Consider the following 18,228-nt stretch of genomic DNA (forward strand, 5'->3'; position numbering starts at 1 on the left):
ATCTTCTTCAGGGTCCAGTACAGTACATGCAATGTCCTAAAAAAGTAACTTGGAGCCGCCCTTACTTGGTGTCCAAAGGAGCAGCTAACCATGGCATGGGTTAAAAGTAGTACAGAACATGTAGTACCTCCCTTTACTGTAGGGGGCGCTACCAGACACCAGTCAGTGCATGCACTTCAGTAATACAGGGGTTTTACCAGTGAATGCCCCATTCTGATTGGTCGGTTCTTCCAGCCATTGACATGTTTTGCAGACTCCATGGCATTGTATGTTGAGTCTGGTTTCAAGTTACAATGGTTCAAAAAAGACCATTGTATGTTGAAACTATTGTATGTACAGGATCACTGTATATATATATATATATATATATATATATATATATATATGCAAAATTGTGAGGGAGCAGCACTCCTAAAATGTAGAGAATATGGGAGGGTGCAAGCAGATGAAGGCCCGGTCCCAGGCACTGAAGACAGAGGAAAAAATGATTCTGCAGCACTCCGTAGCATGCGGTGACAAATGAGTGGTTTATTCCATCAGACAAAGTGCAACGTTTCGATCGCCAGTTGCGGCCATTTTCAAGCATACACATGTGATATAGTATTTTTTCCTCTGTATATATATATATATATATATATATATATATATATACATATATTACCTTTATTGATGGATATGATTTGGATAATACGGCAGTGTTACATTGTGTTCTGCATAGTATTTTTTGAGAGTGTAATTTACCCACCACCATAAAAGCCACAATTGTGACAAAGTAACGCATATTAAAGAATGGCTGTAAATGAAATGTACTACTATACAAACATAGGTTGACTGAAGGTAAGCCTAAGCTTTAACAAGACTCGATGATTTATTGGCATTAACCATCTCTAACTGTACTGGAAGTGATTTTTGTGTGGGGACATACTTGGCTCCAAAAGACTCTTTTACATGTATGCGCCAAGCTGTGGGAAGACCATATTTCTGCCTTCAGATTGAGATTGAAGGGGCACTTAGCCAGCGATTACATAAACTATAACAGAATGCAGGTCTCGTAAATGACAGGGAAATAATGAGCTCTTTCATAAGAAAACGGTGATTCAATTCCTGTAGCCTTCTATAGTTCCCTAAAATCCTAATATTGACATTTGGTATTGTGTTTTCTCTACAGCTCCTGCCCTGGATGTGGACTGGCAGAATAATACCACATTTGCCTCTTGTAGCACAGACATGTGTATTCATGTTTGCAGACTTGGTTGTGATCGCCCAGTCAAAACCTTCCAAGGACACACAGTAAGCATATCATCTGACATATAATGAATGCCATCTTAAGTAGAATATTGAATAGTAACAGAAACACATCTAAAGGACAATTCTAGAGCAGTGCTCCCCCCCCCCCTTTTTTTCACTTTGGGACACCCCTTAAAAAAATGTTTTCTGCAATACACCTATACTACCCATACACCTATCATTTTCTACAAAAGACAGAAAAAAAACAGCTAAAAAGAAGCAATGCATAATACCTATATATCTCTGTTAGCAATGTAGATGACCGCACTGTTATATTCAGTGACTCACAGGTGACATTTTCACTGATCTGAGTCGGTCACTTATCGTTTTCTTCTTCATCCCAGACCACTACGACAATCTCTTCCAACCACAACTCATCTCACCTGCCACACATATTTGGCTCTGCACTTTCTCAGCACCCTCCTTCACTTTTCCTCACCTACAGGGTCCAAACAGTAATAATTGTACTATACAGACGTAAAGGTAGGTTAAAGAGGAGTAGGTGCCCCCCCATTTGTTCTATAGGTTTCTCTAGTAGGTAGTTTTTTTCATTAGGTAGAGGCCCCAAGTATGATGTTTCCTTTAGTAAGCTGGAATCCCAATAGGTAGTTTCCAACAGTATGCTTCTTCCCTTGTATGTAGTTTCCTAGTTTGCTCCTAGTATATAGTTTCCTAGTTGGCTCCTAGTATATAGTTTCCTAGTTTGCCCCTAGTATAAAGTTTCCTAGTTTGCTCCCAGTATATAGTTTCCTAGTTTGCTCCTACTATATAGCTTCCTAGTTGGCTCCTAGTATGTAGTTTCCTAATTGGCTCCTAGTATATAGCTTCCTAGTTGGCTCCTAGTATATAGTTTCCTAGTTGGCTCCTAGTATATAGTTTCCTAGTTGGCTCCTAGTATGTAGTTTTTTAGTTGGCTCCTAGTATATATTTTCCTAGTTGGCTCCTAGTATGTTTTTTCCTAGTTTGCCCCTAGGTATGTAGTTTCCTAGTTGGCTCCTAGTATATAGTTTCCTAGTTGGCTCCTAGTATATAGTTTCCTAGTTGGCTCCTAGTATATAGTTTCCTAGTTGGCTCCTAGTATATAGTTTCCTAGTTTGCTCCTAGTATGTAGTTTCCTAGTTTGCTCCTAGTATATAGTTTCCTAGTTGGCTCCTAGTATATAGTTTCCTAGTTGGCTCCTAGTATGTCGTTTCCTAGTTTGCCTCCGTAGGTAGCTTGTCACCTTGTAAGCAGTTTTTCCACTTGTAGGTAATTTTCCCTTTTGTAGGTACCCCCCGACCCCCCCCCCCCCCCAGATAGTTTGCCTCCTTTGTAGGTAGTTTGCCCCCATTGCCTCATATGTAGGTTGTATAACAATACAAAAAGAAAGACCGGGGAACAGCACCTTGTATATTACACCAGCATTCAATGACCATGTTCAGGGGTCCACACAGATAGAAGCCTCTGTAAGATGGCTGCTCACTTTGTGCATGAAAACGCTGTGGAAAAGCAGCTGAGCCCGGGGGTCACTGGAGAGGGGACTACCTGTCCTGTAGAACGTGGTACAAAGGTGGAAAAAGAAAACCTTTCTGTTGTGAGGCGCTGCTTATGCCAGTGAAATTGAATCCAAGTCAGCTGTAATGTTAAAATCCTTTTATTTGCATCATATAAAATAATAAAAAGACCAATGGCGCGTTTCAGGTGCACTCACCCCTTCCTCAGATTGGTAAAGTAGAACAAGTACCTTATTGTACCTTACCAATCTGAGGAAGGGTTAATTGAACCCTGAAGTTTGTCCTTTTATTATTTTATTGTACTGCAGACAAATGAGTCCACTTTGGATTTGAATATTATTGCCGACTTGGAATCCATTTTTATTGGGGAAAAACAATGCCTGACATCAGAAGAGTTTTCTTTCATCACCTCTGTATGTAGATTGTCCCTTATAGGTGGGAGACCACACACACACCCTTCCCCGTATATAGTTTCCCCCTGTAAGTAGGACCCCCTTTAGGACATACGATAGAACATGACACCAACATATACCTGCAATGCAATGGAAAATCGTGATGTGAATGCCCCCTAACAGAAGCCGATGAAGGGATACCCGCACACAGTTAGTCCCTAGTGTCTAAACCATTGTTTTACTAAATAATACCCAACATCTAAATCCTCTTCTTGAATGGAAGATATTTTGTCATTTCCTGAAGTTAATAACTGCAGTTTTTACATTAACCTTGGCAATTTACTGACAAGGTGCTACCCAAAAAAATAAAAATAAAAAAAAGGTTGATATAGCATCCTCCTTGAACATATGCGGACACTAAGGAAGGAACATGGTTGTACAATGTAGTGTAAAGTGATACATGACTGCCCTCCAGTGGACGGCTGGTGTAATCTCACTTCCTAATATTGTAACCTTGTCTTGTCTCTCAGAATGAAGTTAATGCTATTAAATGGGACCCATCAGGGATGCTTCTGGCCTCATGCTCAGACGATATGACATTAAAGGTAACTTTAACAATGGTAGCTGCAAAATACATTATTACGGGTAGAATTATTTTATGACTTTGGTTTTATATCTTTGGAAAAACATTACAGCAACGCTTGTCTGGGACTATGGGAACTGTATCTGTGAGGTGCATACATTTTATGACTCCTGATTTTATACCCATTACCCTCTTAGATAGTCAGACGTCTAACATCCAAAGTGCAATTTACAGTGTATTAAAGGGGTACTCCCCTGGAAAACTTTTTTTTAAATCAACTGATGCCAGAAAGTGAAACAGATTTGTAAATCACTTCTATTAAAAAATCTTAATCCTTCCAGTACTTTTTAGGGGCTAAAGAGAAATCCCAAAAAAGAAATGCATTTCCTCTGATGTCATGACCCCAGTGCTCTCTGCTGTCCTCTGCTGTCCATTTTAGGAACTGTCCAGAGCAGCATATGTTTGCTATGGAGATTTTCTCCTGCTCTGGACAGTTCCTAAAATGGACAGCAGAGGTCAGCAGAGAGCACTGTGGTCATGACATCAGACGAAATGCATTTCTTTTTTTTATTTCTCTTTAGTATACAGCCCCTAAAACGTACTGGAAGGATTAAGATTTTTGTTATAGAAGTGATTTACAAATATGCTGATTCAAGTAGGAGAAACGGGGAAGAGGGAACTCCAGTTCCACAATGAATAAAATTTAACCTTTAATGGTACATGTAAAAAATCCAAAAATGAACAAAAAAGACAAACAGTTAGCGGTCCGAAACGCGTCGGTGGACGTGGGTTTTTAACTCACCAGAGCACTGTTTGTCTTTTTTGTTCATTTTTGGATTTTTTACATGAACCATTAAAGGTTACATTTTATTCATTGTGGAGCTGGAGTTCCCTCTTCCCCATTTCTCCTACTTGGATCAGCTGGTTCACCGAGGATATGGCTCGGCTTTCCGCTCTCGTGCTCCCTGCAGATGTATCTCCTTGACCTCATGGCGCCCATGGTGAGCTGAAGTCCCTCTCTTTTTTTGTTATACTATTTTTTGATTTACAAATATGTTTAACTTTCTGGCACCAGTTGATTTAAAAAAAAAAAAAAAAGTTTTCCATGGGAGTGCCCCTTTAAAGTATTTGCCCTAAATGTTATGTGTTGCCAACTAAGTTATAAAGCACATGCGTGGTATGACGTATGCTATATCCAGATTTAATTTAATAATCCTGAGATAGATAAAGAGAATATTTCTATCTGAACTGTGCACATGCTATCATCTGGTGATTATGGTACTATATCAGTGTTTCCCAACCAGTATAACTCCAGCTGTGGCAAAACTCCAACTCCCAGCATGCCCGGACAGCCTTCGGCTGTCCGGGCATGCTGCGAGTTGTAGTTTTTGCAACAGCTGTAGGCCCCCTGGTTGGGAAGCACTGGACTCTATACTCTATATAACACAGTTCTGGGCACCATAGTATACAGCATATATATATACAGTATACCGCATATATACAGCATATATACATAGTGGTCAGTAGTGTTGCTCGTGAATATTCGCAATGAGAATTTTATTCGCGAATATCGCATATTCCCGAATATAGCACTATATATTCGTAATTATGAATATTCGTTTTTTTTTTTTTCCACAGTACACATCACAGTGATCACCCCTCTCTGCTTCCAGCTTGTGTAGTGTAAAGAAGGCTCTAATACTACTGTGTGAGACTGGCGTGCGAATTTTCGCATATGCGAAAATTTGCATATGCTAATTTTTGCTTATGCTACATTTTTATATGCTAATTTTCGCATATGTTAATTTTCGCATACGCGCATTTTCTCATATGCGAAAATAAAACGAGAATATTAGTAATATGCGCATTTAGCAAATATATGACGAATATTCGTCCATATATTCGCGAATATTCGCAAATTCGAATATGGCCTATGCCGCTCAACACTAGTGGTCAGCCAATTGTACAGTGCCTCTTATATGATGAATGCATAGTTTATAGCGCCTATTAATAAGTGTTGTTGTATCTAAATTTGTTACATTTTCATGGTTATGAATAATGTTTTGTAGGGTCCAGTATTGTGTATGAAGCCTAATCTGCAATGACTACTTCCTACTAGTGCATGAATAGAAACAAAGTCCCAGATTTATTCATTTATAATATAGCACGAGCATGATAAACCAGGATAAACCTAAATGGTGCCCACCATAGGTATACGAAAGACATACGTCGAGGAGCCCCCTGATGTATAGGTCTAACAGACACTGATTAGCGCAACCTGAAATACGACAAATGCTCCATTTGTTGTCCATGTCAGTGGTGTATGTGACATTTTGATTTATGATACGATCAGCTTGTAAAAACCACAGCATTGTTTAGTATTTCTTTGGAGGCACATTATGGGTCGGGTCACCGGCGGATCCACAGCGTAAAATGCATACAAACATACAGTATCCTGTGCATATTTGATGCACAGGGTTTGAAGCTGCAGATTTGAATCCGTGTTCAGTCATTTAGTTTACACTGAACTTTGTAGCATAAAATCTGCAGCATCAAATATACGCAGGACACTTTAAAGTTAACCAGAAAAAAAACATATATATATATATATATATATATATATATATATATATATATATATATATATATATATATATCAACAAGCTCCAGAAAGTTAAACAGATTTGTAAATTACTTCTATAAAAAAAATCTTAATCCTTTCAGTACTTATGAGCTTCTGCAGTTGAGTTGTTCTTATCTATCTAAGTGCTCTCTGATGACACCTGTCTCGGGAACCGCCCAGTTTAGAACCAAATCCCCATAGCAAACCTCTTATAAACTGGGCGGTTCCCGAGACAGGTGTAATCAGAGAGCACTTAGACAGAAAAGAACAATCTTAACTTCAGAAGCTCATAAGTACTGAAAGGATTAAGATTTTTTTAAAAGAGCTAATTTACAAATCTGTTTAACTTTCTAGAGCCAGTTGATATATATTAAAACAGTTTTTTCCTGGATAACCCCTTTAAGTGCGCATGTAGGGTGTATTCACACCTACAGTATCCTGCGCATTCGATGTACATGATTTGAAGCTGCAGATTTTATGCTGTGTTCAGTCATTTAGTTTACATTGACATCAGCAGCATAACATCTGCAGCTTTGAATCCTGACGTTGGCTGTCCGGGCATGCTGGGAGTTGTAGTTTTGCAACATCTGGAGGTCTGTAGGTTGAAGACCACTGTTCTATACCATACTTGTCAGTCACATAGTAATTAGTGAATAGACCATATTCGAATTTGTGATATTTTGCAAATATTTGTCCTATATTTGCAAAAAATTGCATATTCGCAATATTCGTGGCCTTTTTTTTCCTATGCAAAAATTCCTCATTAAAATTGGTATTCGCCATAAAATTTGCATGCACATGTGCAACATCGCATGATCTTCCACAGCGATATTCTCATTGGCCCACAAGTTAAAAGAAGGGAGGGATCAATATTCGCGAATATTCACATGCCAGTCTCATACAGTAAATAGTATCGGAGCTGTCTTGGCCACAAGCTGGAAGCAGGGAGGGATGATCACTGTGATGTGTACTGTGAAATTTATTTTTTAATATTCCTAATTGCGAATACATAGCGCTATATACGTAATATTCGTGATAAAAATTTGCATTGCGAATATTCGCACGCAACACTAATAGTAATAACATTATACAACCTCTCTAAAAAGACCAGACCACATTTTGTGTGATGGATTTTCATTCCACCATACTACGCATGCAGAGGTGTAACTTGTAGCTTCTGAGACCTGATGCTAAATTTTCAACAGGGCCCCATGAGCCAATTATTATACTGGTCTCTTATGGGGCAGATGTGCTTTGGGGCCCCGGTGCCACTGCTACCTCTACACCCCCTATAGCTACGCCAGTGCACGCATGGAGAACATTGTTGGAGAGGACCACTCCTGGAGGAAACCACTAAAGATGAGCGAACTTACAGTAAATTCGATTCGTCACGAACTTCTCGGCTCGGCAGTTGATGACTTATCCTGCATAAATTAGTTCAGCTTTCAGGTGCTCCCATGGGCTGGAAAAGGTGGATACAGTCCTAGGAGACTCTCTCTTAGGACTGTATCCACCTTTTCCAGCCCACCGGAGCACTGGAAAGCTGAACTAATTTATGTATGATAAGTCAGCAACTGCCGAGCCGAGAAGTTTGTGATGAATCGAATTTACTGTAAGTTCGCTCATCTCTAGAAACCACTTTCCAATGCAGTTTTCTCAGTACATGTTGGTTGAAGTAAAATGTTTGTATTTTTCATTGTCTCTCCATGAAATATTAGAAGCTTGTTTTGTACAATATGCTACATGTCCTAAATAACCCCAACAGCACCGTGCATGCAATGGATTTGTTATGGCATTCCATTTGGATTCTGCGTGTTTATGAATGAAGAGGATGTGGTTTATAGAACAGACCGTCTCCATGTGATTCCCCTTAGTGGTGTCTCCTCAATAATATCCCAGCAGCTTCTGTATCTTCTCATGATCAGCAAATAGTTGAGGTTTTCTATTTAAAGGGGTTATCCAGGAAAAAAACTTTTTATATATATATATATATATATATATATATATATATATATATATATATATCAACTGGCTCCGGAAAGTTAAACAGATTTGTAAATTGCTTCTATTAAAAAATCTTCATCCTTTCAGTACTTATCAGCTTCTGAATTTGAGTTGTTCTTTTCTATGTTGCTCTCTGATGACACCTGTCTCGGGAACCGCCCAGTTTAGAAGCAAATCCCCATGGCAAACCTCTTCTACTCTGTGCAGTTCCCGAGACAAGCAGAGATGTCAGCAGAGAGCACTGTTACCAGACAGAAAACAACAACTCAACTTCAGCAGCTGATAATTATTGAAAGGATTAAGATTTTTTAATAGAAGTCATTTACAAATTTGTTTAACTTTCTGGAGCCAGTTGATATAAGGAAAATTTTTTTTTCCTGGAATACCCCTTTAATTATATACAGTGACCTCCCGACATACAATGGCCCCGACATATGATCATATCAACATACGATGATAGCGTCAACATATGGCAGCGTCAACATATGATGCTTTTGTATGTCCGGGCCATCACATAAACGGCTATCTGGCAGCTCTGACTGCTTCAGCTGCCACCGGATAGCCGTTTACGGTGCCCCGTGTGGTCCGCTGACGATCACTTACCTGTCCTCGGGGCTCCGGCGCGTCCTCTTCGGGATCCCCTGCATTGTCGGTGCTCTCCATCGTCGTCATCACGTCGCTGCGCACGCCGTCCCGTCATCTAATAGCAGCGGCATGCATAGCGATGTGATGGCGGCGACGGAGAGCGAGGATGCCGGGGAAGCAGATGCCTTGCCGGAGCGTCGGGGACACCTCAGGGACGCGGCGACAGAGATGGAAGGCGACATCCAGGACAGCGGTGACGGTCCGTAGTGACGGAGACACGTGAGTATAACCTCCAATACCAGTGGTCTTCAACCTGCGGACCTCCAGATGTTGCAAAACTACAACACCCAGCATGCCCGAACAGCCGTTGGCTGTCCGGCCGGCTGGGTGTTGTAGTTTTGCAACATCTGGAGGTCCGCAGGTTGTAGACCACTGTCCTACACTTTACATTGCACGGATCCCTCAACATGCGATGGTTTCAACAAACGATGGTCTGTTTGGAACGGATTACCATCGTATGTTGAGGGACCACTGTATAATGCTATATTAGGGACAGACAGAAGCTGGAGGTCACACAGTCAGCTAATCCATAGTAAATCATTGCAGCGTCCTCCATCAAACTAAACAGACCCTAACAATCTTGTTTCTTAAAAACGTATCTTGTTCATACAATTACTTTTTAATGATAACCTTAAAAGTCTTACGGTCAGAAAAAGGAAAAATGTTGACATGTCGATTGATAAAACAAGCATGGAGAAGCACTCATCTTTTCTTTCATGACTCTCCTCCCTGCAGAAGATGGAATTATTCAGAGCAGAAGCATGATAGTCCTGGGTCAGATATAAAATAAAATAAATTTAGTTATAAAGCCAACAACATTGAAAAAAAACTCCATACCAGGTAAAAACAGTCATTTTTGATTCATCAATTTTAACATTGCTTGTACATTTGTTGTAGATATGGAGTATGAAACAAGATGTGTGCGTACATGATCTGCAGGCCCACAATAAGGAAATTTACACAATTAAATGGAGTCCAACAGGTCCCAGCACCAGCAATCCTAACTCAAACATAATGTTAGCAAGGTAATGCTATTTTGGAGTATCTCGATAAAAATAAATGTATGACACCCTATCAGCATGGCTTTATGAGGGATCGGTCCTGTCAAACTGACCTGATCCGCTTTTATGAGGAGGTGAGCTCCAGACTGGACCAGGGGCATTCGCTTGTTGTATATCTGGATTTTTCCAAAGAATTTGATACGGTGCCACGTAAAAGGTTGGTACATAAAATGAGAAGGATCGGGCTGGGGGAGAATGTGTGTAAGTGGGTAAGTAACTGGCTCAGTGATAGGAAACAGAGGGTGGTTATTAATGGTACTTATTCTGATTGGGTGACTGTTACTAGGCGGGTACCACAGGGGTCAGTCTAAGGTCCTGTTCTATTTAATGTATTCATTGATGACCTTGTAGAGGGGTTGAATAGTAAAGTAACAATCTTTGCAGATTATACTAAACTCTGTAAAGCGGTAAACACTATAGAGGACAGTGCACTGTTACAAATGGATCTGGATAGGTTGGAGGTTTGGGCTGGGAAGTGGCAGATGAGGTTCAACACTGATAAATGTAAGGTAATGCACATGGGGAGGAAAAATCCGGGCTGGAATTATGTATTAAATGGGAGAACACTTGGGACGGCTGACGTGCAAAAGGATTTAGGGGTCTTAGTTAATAGTAAATCTAGCTGTAGTGACCAGTGTAGGGCAGCATCTGCCAAGGCAAATAAAATCATGGGGTGCATCAAAAGGGACATAGATGCCCACGACAAGGAAATAATTCTACCGCTGTACAAATCACTAGTCAGACCACACTTAGAATACTGTGTACAGTACTGGGCACCAGTGTACAAGAAAGACATAGTGGAGCTGGAGAGGGTTCAAAGACGGGCAACCAGAGTAATATGGGGAATGGGAGGACTACAGTACCCAGAAAGATTATCAAAATTAGGGTTATTTAGTTTAGAAAAAAGAAGGCTTAGGGACGACCTAATAACTATGTATAAATATATCAAGGGACCTTACAGAGATCTCTCCCATGATCTATTTATACCCAGGACTGTATCTTTAACAAGGGGGCATCCTCTCCGTCTTAAGGAAAGAAGGTTTCTACACCAGCAAAGATGGGGCTTCTTTACTGTAAGAGCAGTGAGACTGTGGAATTCTCTCCCGGAGGAGGTGGTCATGGTGAACTCTGTAAAAGAGTTCAAAGGGGTCTGGATGAATTTTTGGAGAATGATAACATCGCTGGTTATGTATACTAGATTTATAGGGACAGAAGGTTGATCCAGGGATTTATTCTGACTGCCATATTTGGAGTCGGGAAGGAATTTATACCTCTAGTATGAGGTTTGCCTTCCTCTGGATCAACTCAGTAGGGACTCATTAGGAATATAGGTTGAACTTGGTCTTTTTTCAACCTTATGAACTATGTTACTATGTTACCCCTGTTAAGTTCAGGCAAATGATCAAGACATCTTATTGAAGGCAGAATTACTCTAAGGCCCCTTTCCCTGTGCCTGTTTGCAGAATGCATTGGAAAATCTCCAAGCATTTTCCTTAGAGGATCTATAGTTTAACTTATGGTATAATGAAAGTTAAATTTTAAGGGAGGGAATCGAATAGGGGTTTTTGCGACTCTGGACTACGGCCCTGGAGTTTTTGGTATTTATTGCACATGTGCCCTTTCCCTCCCAGGTAGGGTGTTTGCTACTACTTATTAGACAGTGCCTAAATAATACAACTGGCACACATTCATGATATACACTCAGGACAAATGAAGAGGAAAGTTGTTTACTGCATGTGGCATTATAGAGAACGGATTGCTTTTTTGATGTATGATGCTGTCTTATGTATTATTGTATAGTATCATTCTGCAAAACTTTGTTTTCTCATTTGGTTACAGTGCGTCATTCGATTCAACAGTCCGACTCTGGGATGTAGAGAGAGGCGTTTGTATCCACACATTAACCAAACATCAAGAACCTGTCTATAGTGTAGCCTTTAGCCCAGATGGAAAGTACCTGGCCAGCGGCTCATTTGACAAATGTGTCCATATATGGAATACACAGGTATGTTTAATCTGAGTGACATGTTGTATCATAAAGAATTAATCAAAGAAATGAACAAAATTTCAGCTCAAACTCAGCGGCCCCAGAGCGCACGGACTGTGCAAGGCAACACCACTTCATGCAGGAACAAAAGATAAAGGTGTCCAGTGCAGGTATTCCTGCAAAGCAAAGTTCTTTATTGATCATAAAAAGCCATAACAGGATGGAAGTAACACGTTTCAGGTGCTAACGCACTTGAAACGCGTTACTTCCATCCTGTTATGGCTTTTTATGCGTTAGCAACTGAAAGGCGTTATTTCCACTCCTGTTATGGCTTTTTATGATCAATAAAGAACTTTGCTTTGCACGAATACCTGCGCTGGACACCTTTATATTTTGTTCCTGCATAAAGAATGAATTTAACATATTTTCTAAAGCTAATACCCAATGATACAGAGGCATAACTTGAGGTTTCTGAGCCCCGATGAAAAATCTGTAATGAAGCTTTTACCCATCATAAAATACTGGCAGCTTTTTTGTAGCAGAGGGATCTGTCAGCCCCTTCAGACACTAAGGCCTAGGAGCGACTGCTGTTTCTACATCCCATATAGCTACAACCCTGCTGAAGCAGTTTGGCTAAGTTCACAATACGGAATTTCCAAGAGGAATTTTGCTTTCAAATTCTGCTGCCGGAAGAATGAGCTTGCTCATTCTTTTGGCAGGTTCTGCCTGGAATACATTGCTGTCTATGGGACGGCAATCTCCGCGCGGTCCTAGCGATGACTCATTGAGTTGCTGCTGGCCACATTGCAAAAATTCCATAGTGTAAACCTGGCCTTATAGTGATAAGCCAGATGAAGTATAGGGAACATTAACATTATTCTTGCAGAGGAATGTTTAAGCATAATATCCAGGAAAGTCTGCGCTCAATTTGTAAGGAATTAAAATGGCAATTCAGAGAATTGCAGTTCCCTAACATAATGTAGAGCCGGGCTGTGCAGCATCTCAGATTCTTCATATACGGAAGTTTTTATCCTTTCTGCAAACACAATGGTCATATGCCAGCCTGCATCATAATAATCACTACAATTCTGATTATGGGTGGTAACTGGACGCTAAGGCCAGCATTACAAATTGCTATGTCCTGCCTCAGTCAGTGACACATTCACCATAGCACAAGAAAGTAAAGTTCAGTGAAGAAAGGGCGCCATGATAACAGAGGCGGCAAGGGAGAAGGTAAAAGCTTTATTTTTATTTATTTATTTATTTTTTTTTTTTTTTTTTTAGACACCCTGGGCATATTTTTATGAATAAAATCTTTTGCTAGACAACCCCTTAAAATAAAAACATTTAGAACATACAATAGCAGATTAGCCTTTACTTAGCTCAGGAGGCGATCATAGTTGGCTAGTCCCACTAGAAGGTTTGTGGTACACAAACTGAATACAGATTAAAAATGTGTATAGAATAAATAATAAACAGCAATCCTACACTCACCGTCCAGGTACACTGAATCCGGCTCCTTTTACGGGCGTGACATCCGATGGGCAGGTGTATCCAGCGTGTGGCGCTCAGAGGCGACTGCCGGCGGTTTCACGCAAAGAGATTATGCGCTTCTTCCGGCCTCCTTGGAGGCCGGAAAAGCAAATAATCTCTTTGCGTGAAACCTCCGGCAGTGGCCTCTGAGCACCACACGCTGGATACACCTGACCATCGGATGTCACGCACGTAAAAGGAGCCGGATTCAGTGTACCTGGACGGTGAGTGCAGGATTGCTGTTTATTCTTTATTCTATACATATTTTGAATCTACACTCCTTTGATCCTAGCACCATCGCGGGACACAACTGTGTATCTGTTACCCAGCAAGTGTATCCTTTACTGTTCCTTGGATAATGGCGTTACCTGTGTACCAGTGGTGGTGCCACTCATATTTTTCTTTTGGTTACACACAAACTGAATACACTCATTGCCTTTCAGGTCAGGCTCTGGAACTATATTTGTCACTAAGTACAATCACAAAAGAACGATAGCATGCACTCACCGCTAGAACTTTGTCTATAGGTCTGAAGGTCCGTGGTCACGGAACAGCATACCAGGATGTGCCGAAGCACTCAGAGGCAACACCGGTCATTTCACACGACTATGCGCTCCTCTTCCGGCCTCGCACGCACAGTCCCGTGAAACGACCAGCGTTGCCTCTGAGCGATTCAGCACATCCTGGAATGCTGTCCTGTGACCGCGGACCTTCAGACCTATAGACACAGTTCTGCGGTGAGTGCATGCTATCGTTCTTTTGTGATTGTACTTATTGATCCTATATCTGGATTGCGTACACCCTGCAGGTGTTAACAGTTCTGCTGGATCCCGGATCGTGACCACTGGTATATCTCCTAGTGGTGATTCTAGAATGTTAGATTTTTATAGGAGTACTCTCCCCTAGTGTTCTTTGGCGATTTTAGCTATATTTGTCACTGTTAACACATAAACCCTATAACTATTGTATCAGATCTCACTGAAGTCTAAAATTTCTGTACCAGTAAATTACATCCAGATAATGATACATTTCTGTTTGGTTGGCAGATTGGCTCTCTAGTTCACAGCTACAGGGGGACAGGAGGAATATTTGAAGTTTGCTGGAATGCCAGAGGTGACAAAGTAGGCGCAAGTGCATCTGATGGATCAGTGAGTACCGAATACTAAATAATAGATTTACACAAAGAACTTTTATTCACCACAAACTGACACTGAGTTCATTGGCAGTACAGAATAACAAAATGCATGCTACCTGCTTCATAAATACAGGCAATGCTCAAAAATATATGTAGCAGTTGCTGTAGTTATGGACTTCAATTCAGGTATACATAGCTAGTAACTATGGTCTTTACTGAACAATATGGAACATAGCACTGATGACACGTCTGCATGAACTACTCAGCCTAATCCAGACATAAGACTAACTATACACCGAGAAACTAAGGCTTAGAAAACATAGTTTTTATTTGGACCAGATTCTGAAGGGCTCTATTCTTGATGGACATGTTCAAAAATGTTCTTATTGTCTGATAATTACTTATAAGAAGGGTCTTTATGCTCTTTTTAAATTGAATATGTTTTCATATGTTTTTCTGAAAAAACTTATAAGAACATATCCTATCAGTAACCCATTCAGTATGCCCACTTTCCATGCTAGTTCAACCACCTCTTCCCCAAATTTGTCAAGCCATTCATACTAACTCTGAGCATTTAATAGGCTGACAATGGTGATACTGATGTCACAACAATATAGCGATGTTCACAATAACCATGGAGAAAAGGCATATACCAACCTAATTTGGGCCCCTTTCATAGCCATTATCTAGGCTGGCTCAAAGTTACAAATATTCTTGGGCTTTAGGCATCTTATTTAAATCATTATCACTACAATTTTTATATTTGTGACTATTTAGAACTATTGCGTACCCTGCACACATATTGTAAGTTCTTTGAAGTTGGTATGTGCAGTTATATACTGTTTATTATGTTGGGACAACTAATATAATGGCTATATATTAATATGAATATTAAATGGACACTGTCAGGAATAAAAAGGATTTGATATGTCATATAGACATATCAAAAGTTTTGATCAGTCAGGGTCTGAGTGTTCCAAGACCCTGACTGATCACGAGTACTAGATGGGAGAAATGTGTGAGTAGAGCGTTCTCTCCTAGATCCCTGTCACATGACTAGGATGAACTCATAATATAAATGTATAGGGCCGTCCAGGTCTCATAGACACAAAGAGGGGAGAGAAGCATGCACTTATCTCCCTGCTTATTCTAGTGATCAGTCGACGTCTGAACATTCAGACCCTAACTAACAAAATTTTTTGACATGTACATTTTAATTTTCCGCACATAAATAAGCAGTGAAAATTGACAGTGTCACTTTATTAACTCAAAAATAGAGAAGCATGTCACTTTATTATATTCACTTTATTATTATTATTTTTTTAAACAGTAAGGTTTATTAAATTTTAAAAGTCATGCAGAATTGGAAGTAACAAAATATATTCACTTTATTATATTTAAGACACTTTGACCCCATAAGTCTGATCTTTCGTTCCAGGTGTGTGTTCTGGATCTGAGGAAGTGAAGCCAACAATCCAATAACAAAGTTTTAAAGGACCAGCATCGAATGTGCACTGTCTGAAATCACAGATTCCGGTTCTGTACACATCTGTACACAAGTCAGAATATACATCATAGCCGAACACTTTAGGATGTCCATGGTTTCATGGACCCATTTTACTAGACATCCTTCAGGAGTTGACGGTTTTCCAGCCGGTCTTACTGTATTTCAGCCTCAGAATTAGCACGCCAATTTTTGGATTGACAGACATGTTTGGTTTGAGTTGTTTGCTATGGAAAAAACTGTGCCAAAAAGTGTAAACACAGTGAAAGTCAACATAGAATGAAAAAGGAAAAGGCTGCAATGAACCAAAAGGGAAAACCAATTTCTATTAATTTGTTTTACGTCAAACCCAATTTGAACGCAAAGGACCTAAAAAGAACAGTTTTTAATAAACAATCCACATGACTTTGTATGACACTTTCTATTTTCTAGACTACTTTTTGTTGCTTTCGTTACCTGTTCAGTGGTTTTTTACCATCTCAGAATAGTGGATTAGAGGAATATCCAAGGGTTATGTAAGGCACTAATGTTGCTATCAATTCAGCTTTTTCCTTTGTCCATAATCAATGTGACCTGCTGGCTAGTACCACACTTGAAGAAGTGCTTAACCTTGCTCCTTGCAGAAACCTTCTTTCTGGTCACTACCTTCTTAGAAGCTCTTAATAAGTTCAGTAATGGAGTATCCAGCATTGCTTTTTCATAGCAAAGTCCTCTTCTGCACTGAGGAGTTTTCCCCTCCACGGCTTAGCTTTTAAGGGCACTTTTCATGACACGGTGTCACATGCTTTTTATAAGAATGCAACGCCGGAAAAGCTTTTTACAAAAAGAAAGATGAACTTTTAAAGAAAAAGAACTCACTGTATTTTTTGAAAAGAAATATTTTTTATGTTAAAAATCTTAATTCTAAAAATGAGAAAAATGCTAATGTTGGGATTGTCTAAGTCATGCAAAAAAAAAAGTAAAAAAATGCAAGTTATATTAAAGACTTGGTACCCTTTTTGATTTGAGTTTGATCTCTAATTTCATCTATGTGTATGGGTCGTAAACAATTTGTGTATCCTATATGATCTTTATTTCAATGTCCTTCAGGAGTCTATTCAAAGAGGAAGTCATATGGATAAAGAGGAACAAAGATTGTCACTTCAGTTCAATATTTTAACCCCTTAAAGGGGTACTATGGTGGAAAACTTATATATATATTTTTTTTAAATCAACTGGTACCAGAAAGTTAAACAGATTTGTAAATTACTTCTATTAAAAAGTCGTAATCCTTCCAGTACTTATTAGCTGCTGAATACTACAGAGGAAATTCCTTTCTTTTTGGAACACAGTGCTCTCTGCTGAATCACGAGCTCAGTGCTCTCTCCAGACATCTCTGTCCATTTTAGGAACTGACCAGAGCAGCATATGATGATGCTATGGGGATTTTCTCCTAATCTGGACAGTTCTTAAAATGGACAGAGATGTCAGCAGAGAGCACTGTGCTCGTGATGTCAACAGAGAGCTCTGTGTTCCAAAAATAAAAGAATTTCCTCTGTAGTATTCAGCAGCTAATAAGTACTGGAAGGATTAAGATTTTTAAATAGAAGTAAATTACAAATCTGTTTAACTTTCTGGCACCAGTTGATTTAAAAAAAAAAAATTTCCACCAGAGTACCTCTTTAAGGGTCAGGGGTTTTCCCGTTTTTGTACTTTCATTATTTCCTCATTACCTTTAAAAAATCATAACTCTTTCAACTTTGCACCTAAAAATCCATATGATGGCTTAATTTTTGTGCCACAAAATCTACTTTGTAATGACATCAGTCATTTTACCTAAAAATCTATGACGAAACGGGAAAAAAATCATTGTGCAACAAAATTGAAGAAAAAACATAATTGTGTAACTTTTGGGGGCTTCCGTTTCTATGCAGTACATTTTTCGGTAAAAATTATACCGTATCTTTATATTCTGTAGGTCCATACAATTAAAAGTATGCCT

General features: G+C 39.6%; 1 protein-coding gene across 7 annotated transcripts in view; it reads left to right on the forward strand.

Annotated features, from left to right (window-relative positions):
* TBL1X (transducin beta like 1 X-linked) overlaps positions 1-17,266 on the forward strand; it is a 315,199-nt gene extending 297,933 nt beyond the window's left edge. For 4 of the 7 annotated variants that reach the window (XM_056558873.1, XM_056558870.1, XM_056558869.1 and 1 more), the window contains exons 12-17: positions 1,169-1,290; positions 3,703-3,777; positions 9,925-10,052; positions 11,928-12,093; positions 14,655-14,756; positions 16,182-17,266. In XM_056558873.1, the coding sequence (XP_056414848.1) occupies positions 1,169-1,290; positions 3,703-3,777; positions 9,925-10,052; positions 11,928-12,093; positions 14,655-14,756; positions 16,182-16,208 (620 nt within the window). In that variant the 3' untranslated portion in view covers positions 16,209-17,266. The remainder of the gene's footprint in view (positions 1-1,168; positions 1,291-3,702; positions 3,778-9,924; positions 10,053-11,927; positions 12,094-14,654; positions 14,757-16,181) is intronic. The other 3 variants (XM_056558874.1, XM_056558876.1, XM_056558875.1) reach the window with 1 other exon arrangement.
* The last annotated feature ends 962 nt before the right edge of the window (positions 17,267-18,228 follow it).

Source organism: Hyla sarda, chromosome 2, assembly GCF_029499605.1.
Source record: "Hyla sarda isolate aHylSar1 chromosome 2, aHylSar1.hap1, whole genome shotgun sequence".
NCBI classification, from domain to species: Eukaryota; Metazoa; Chordata; class Amphibia; order Anura; family Hylidae; genus Hyla; species Hyla sarda.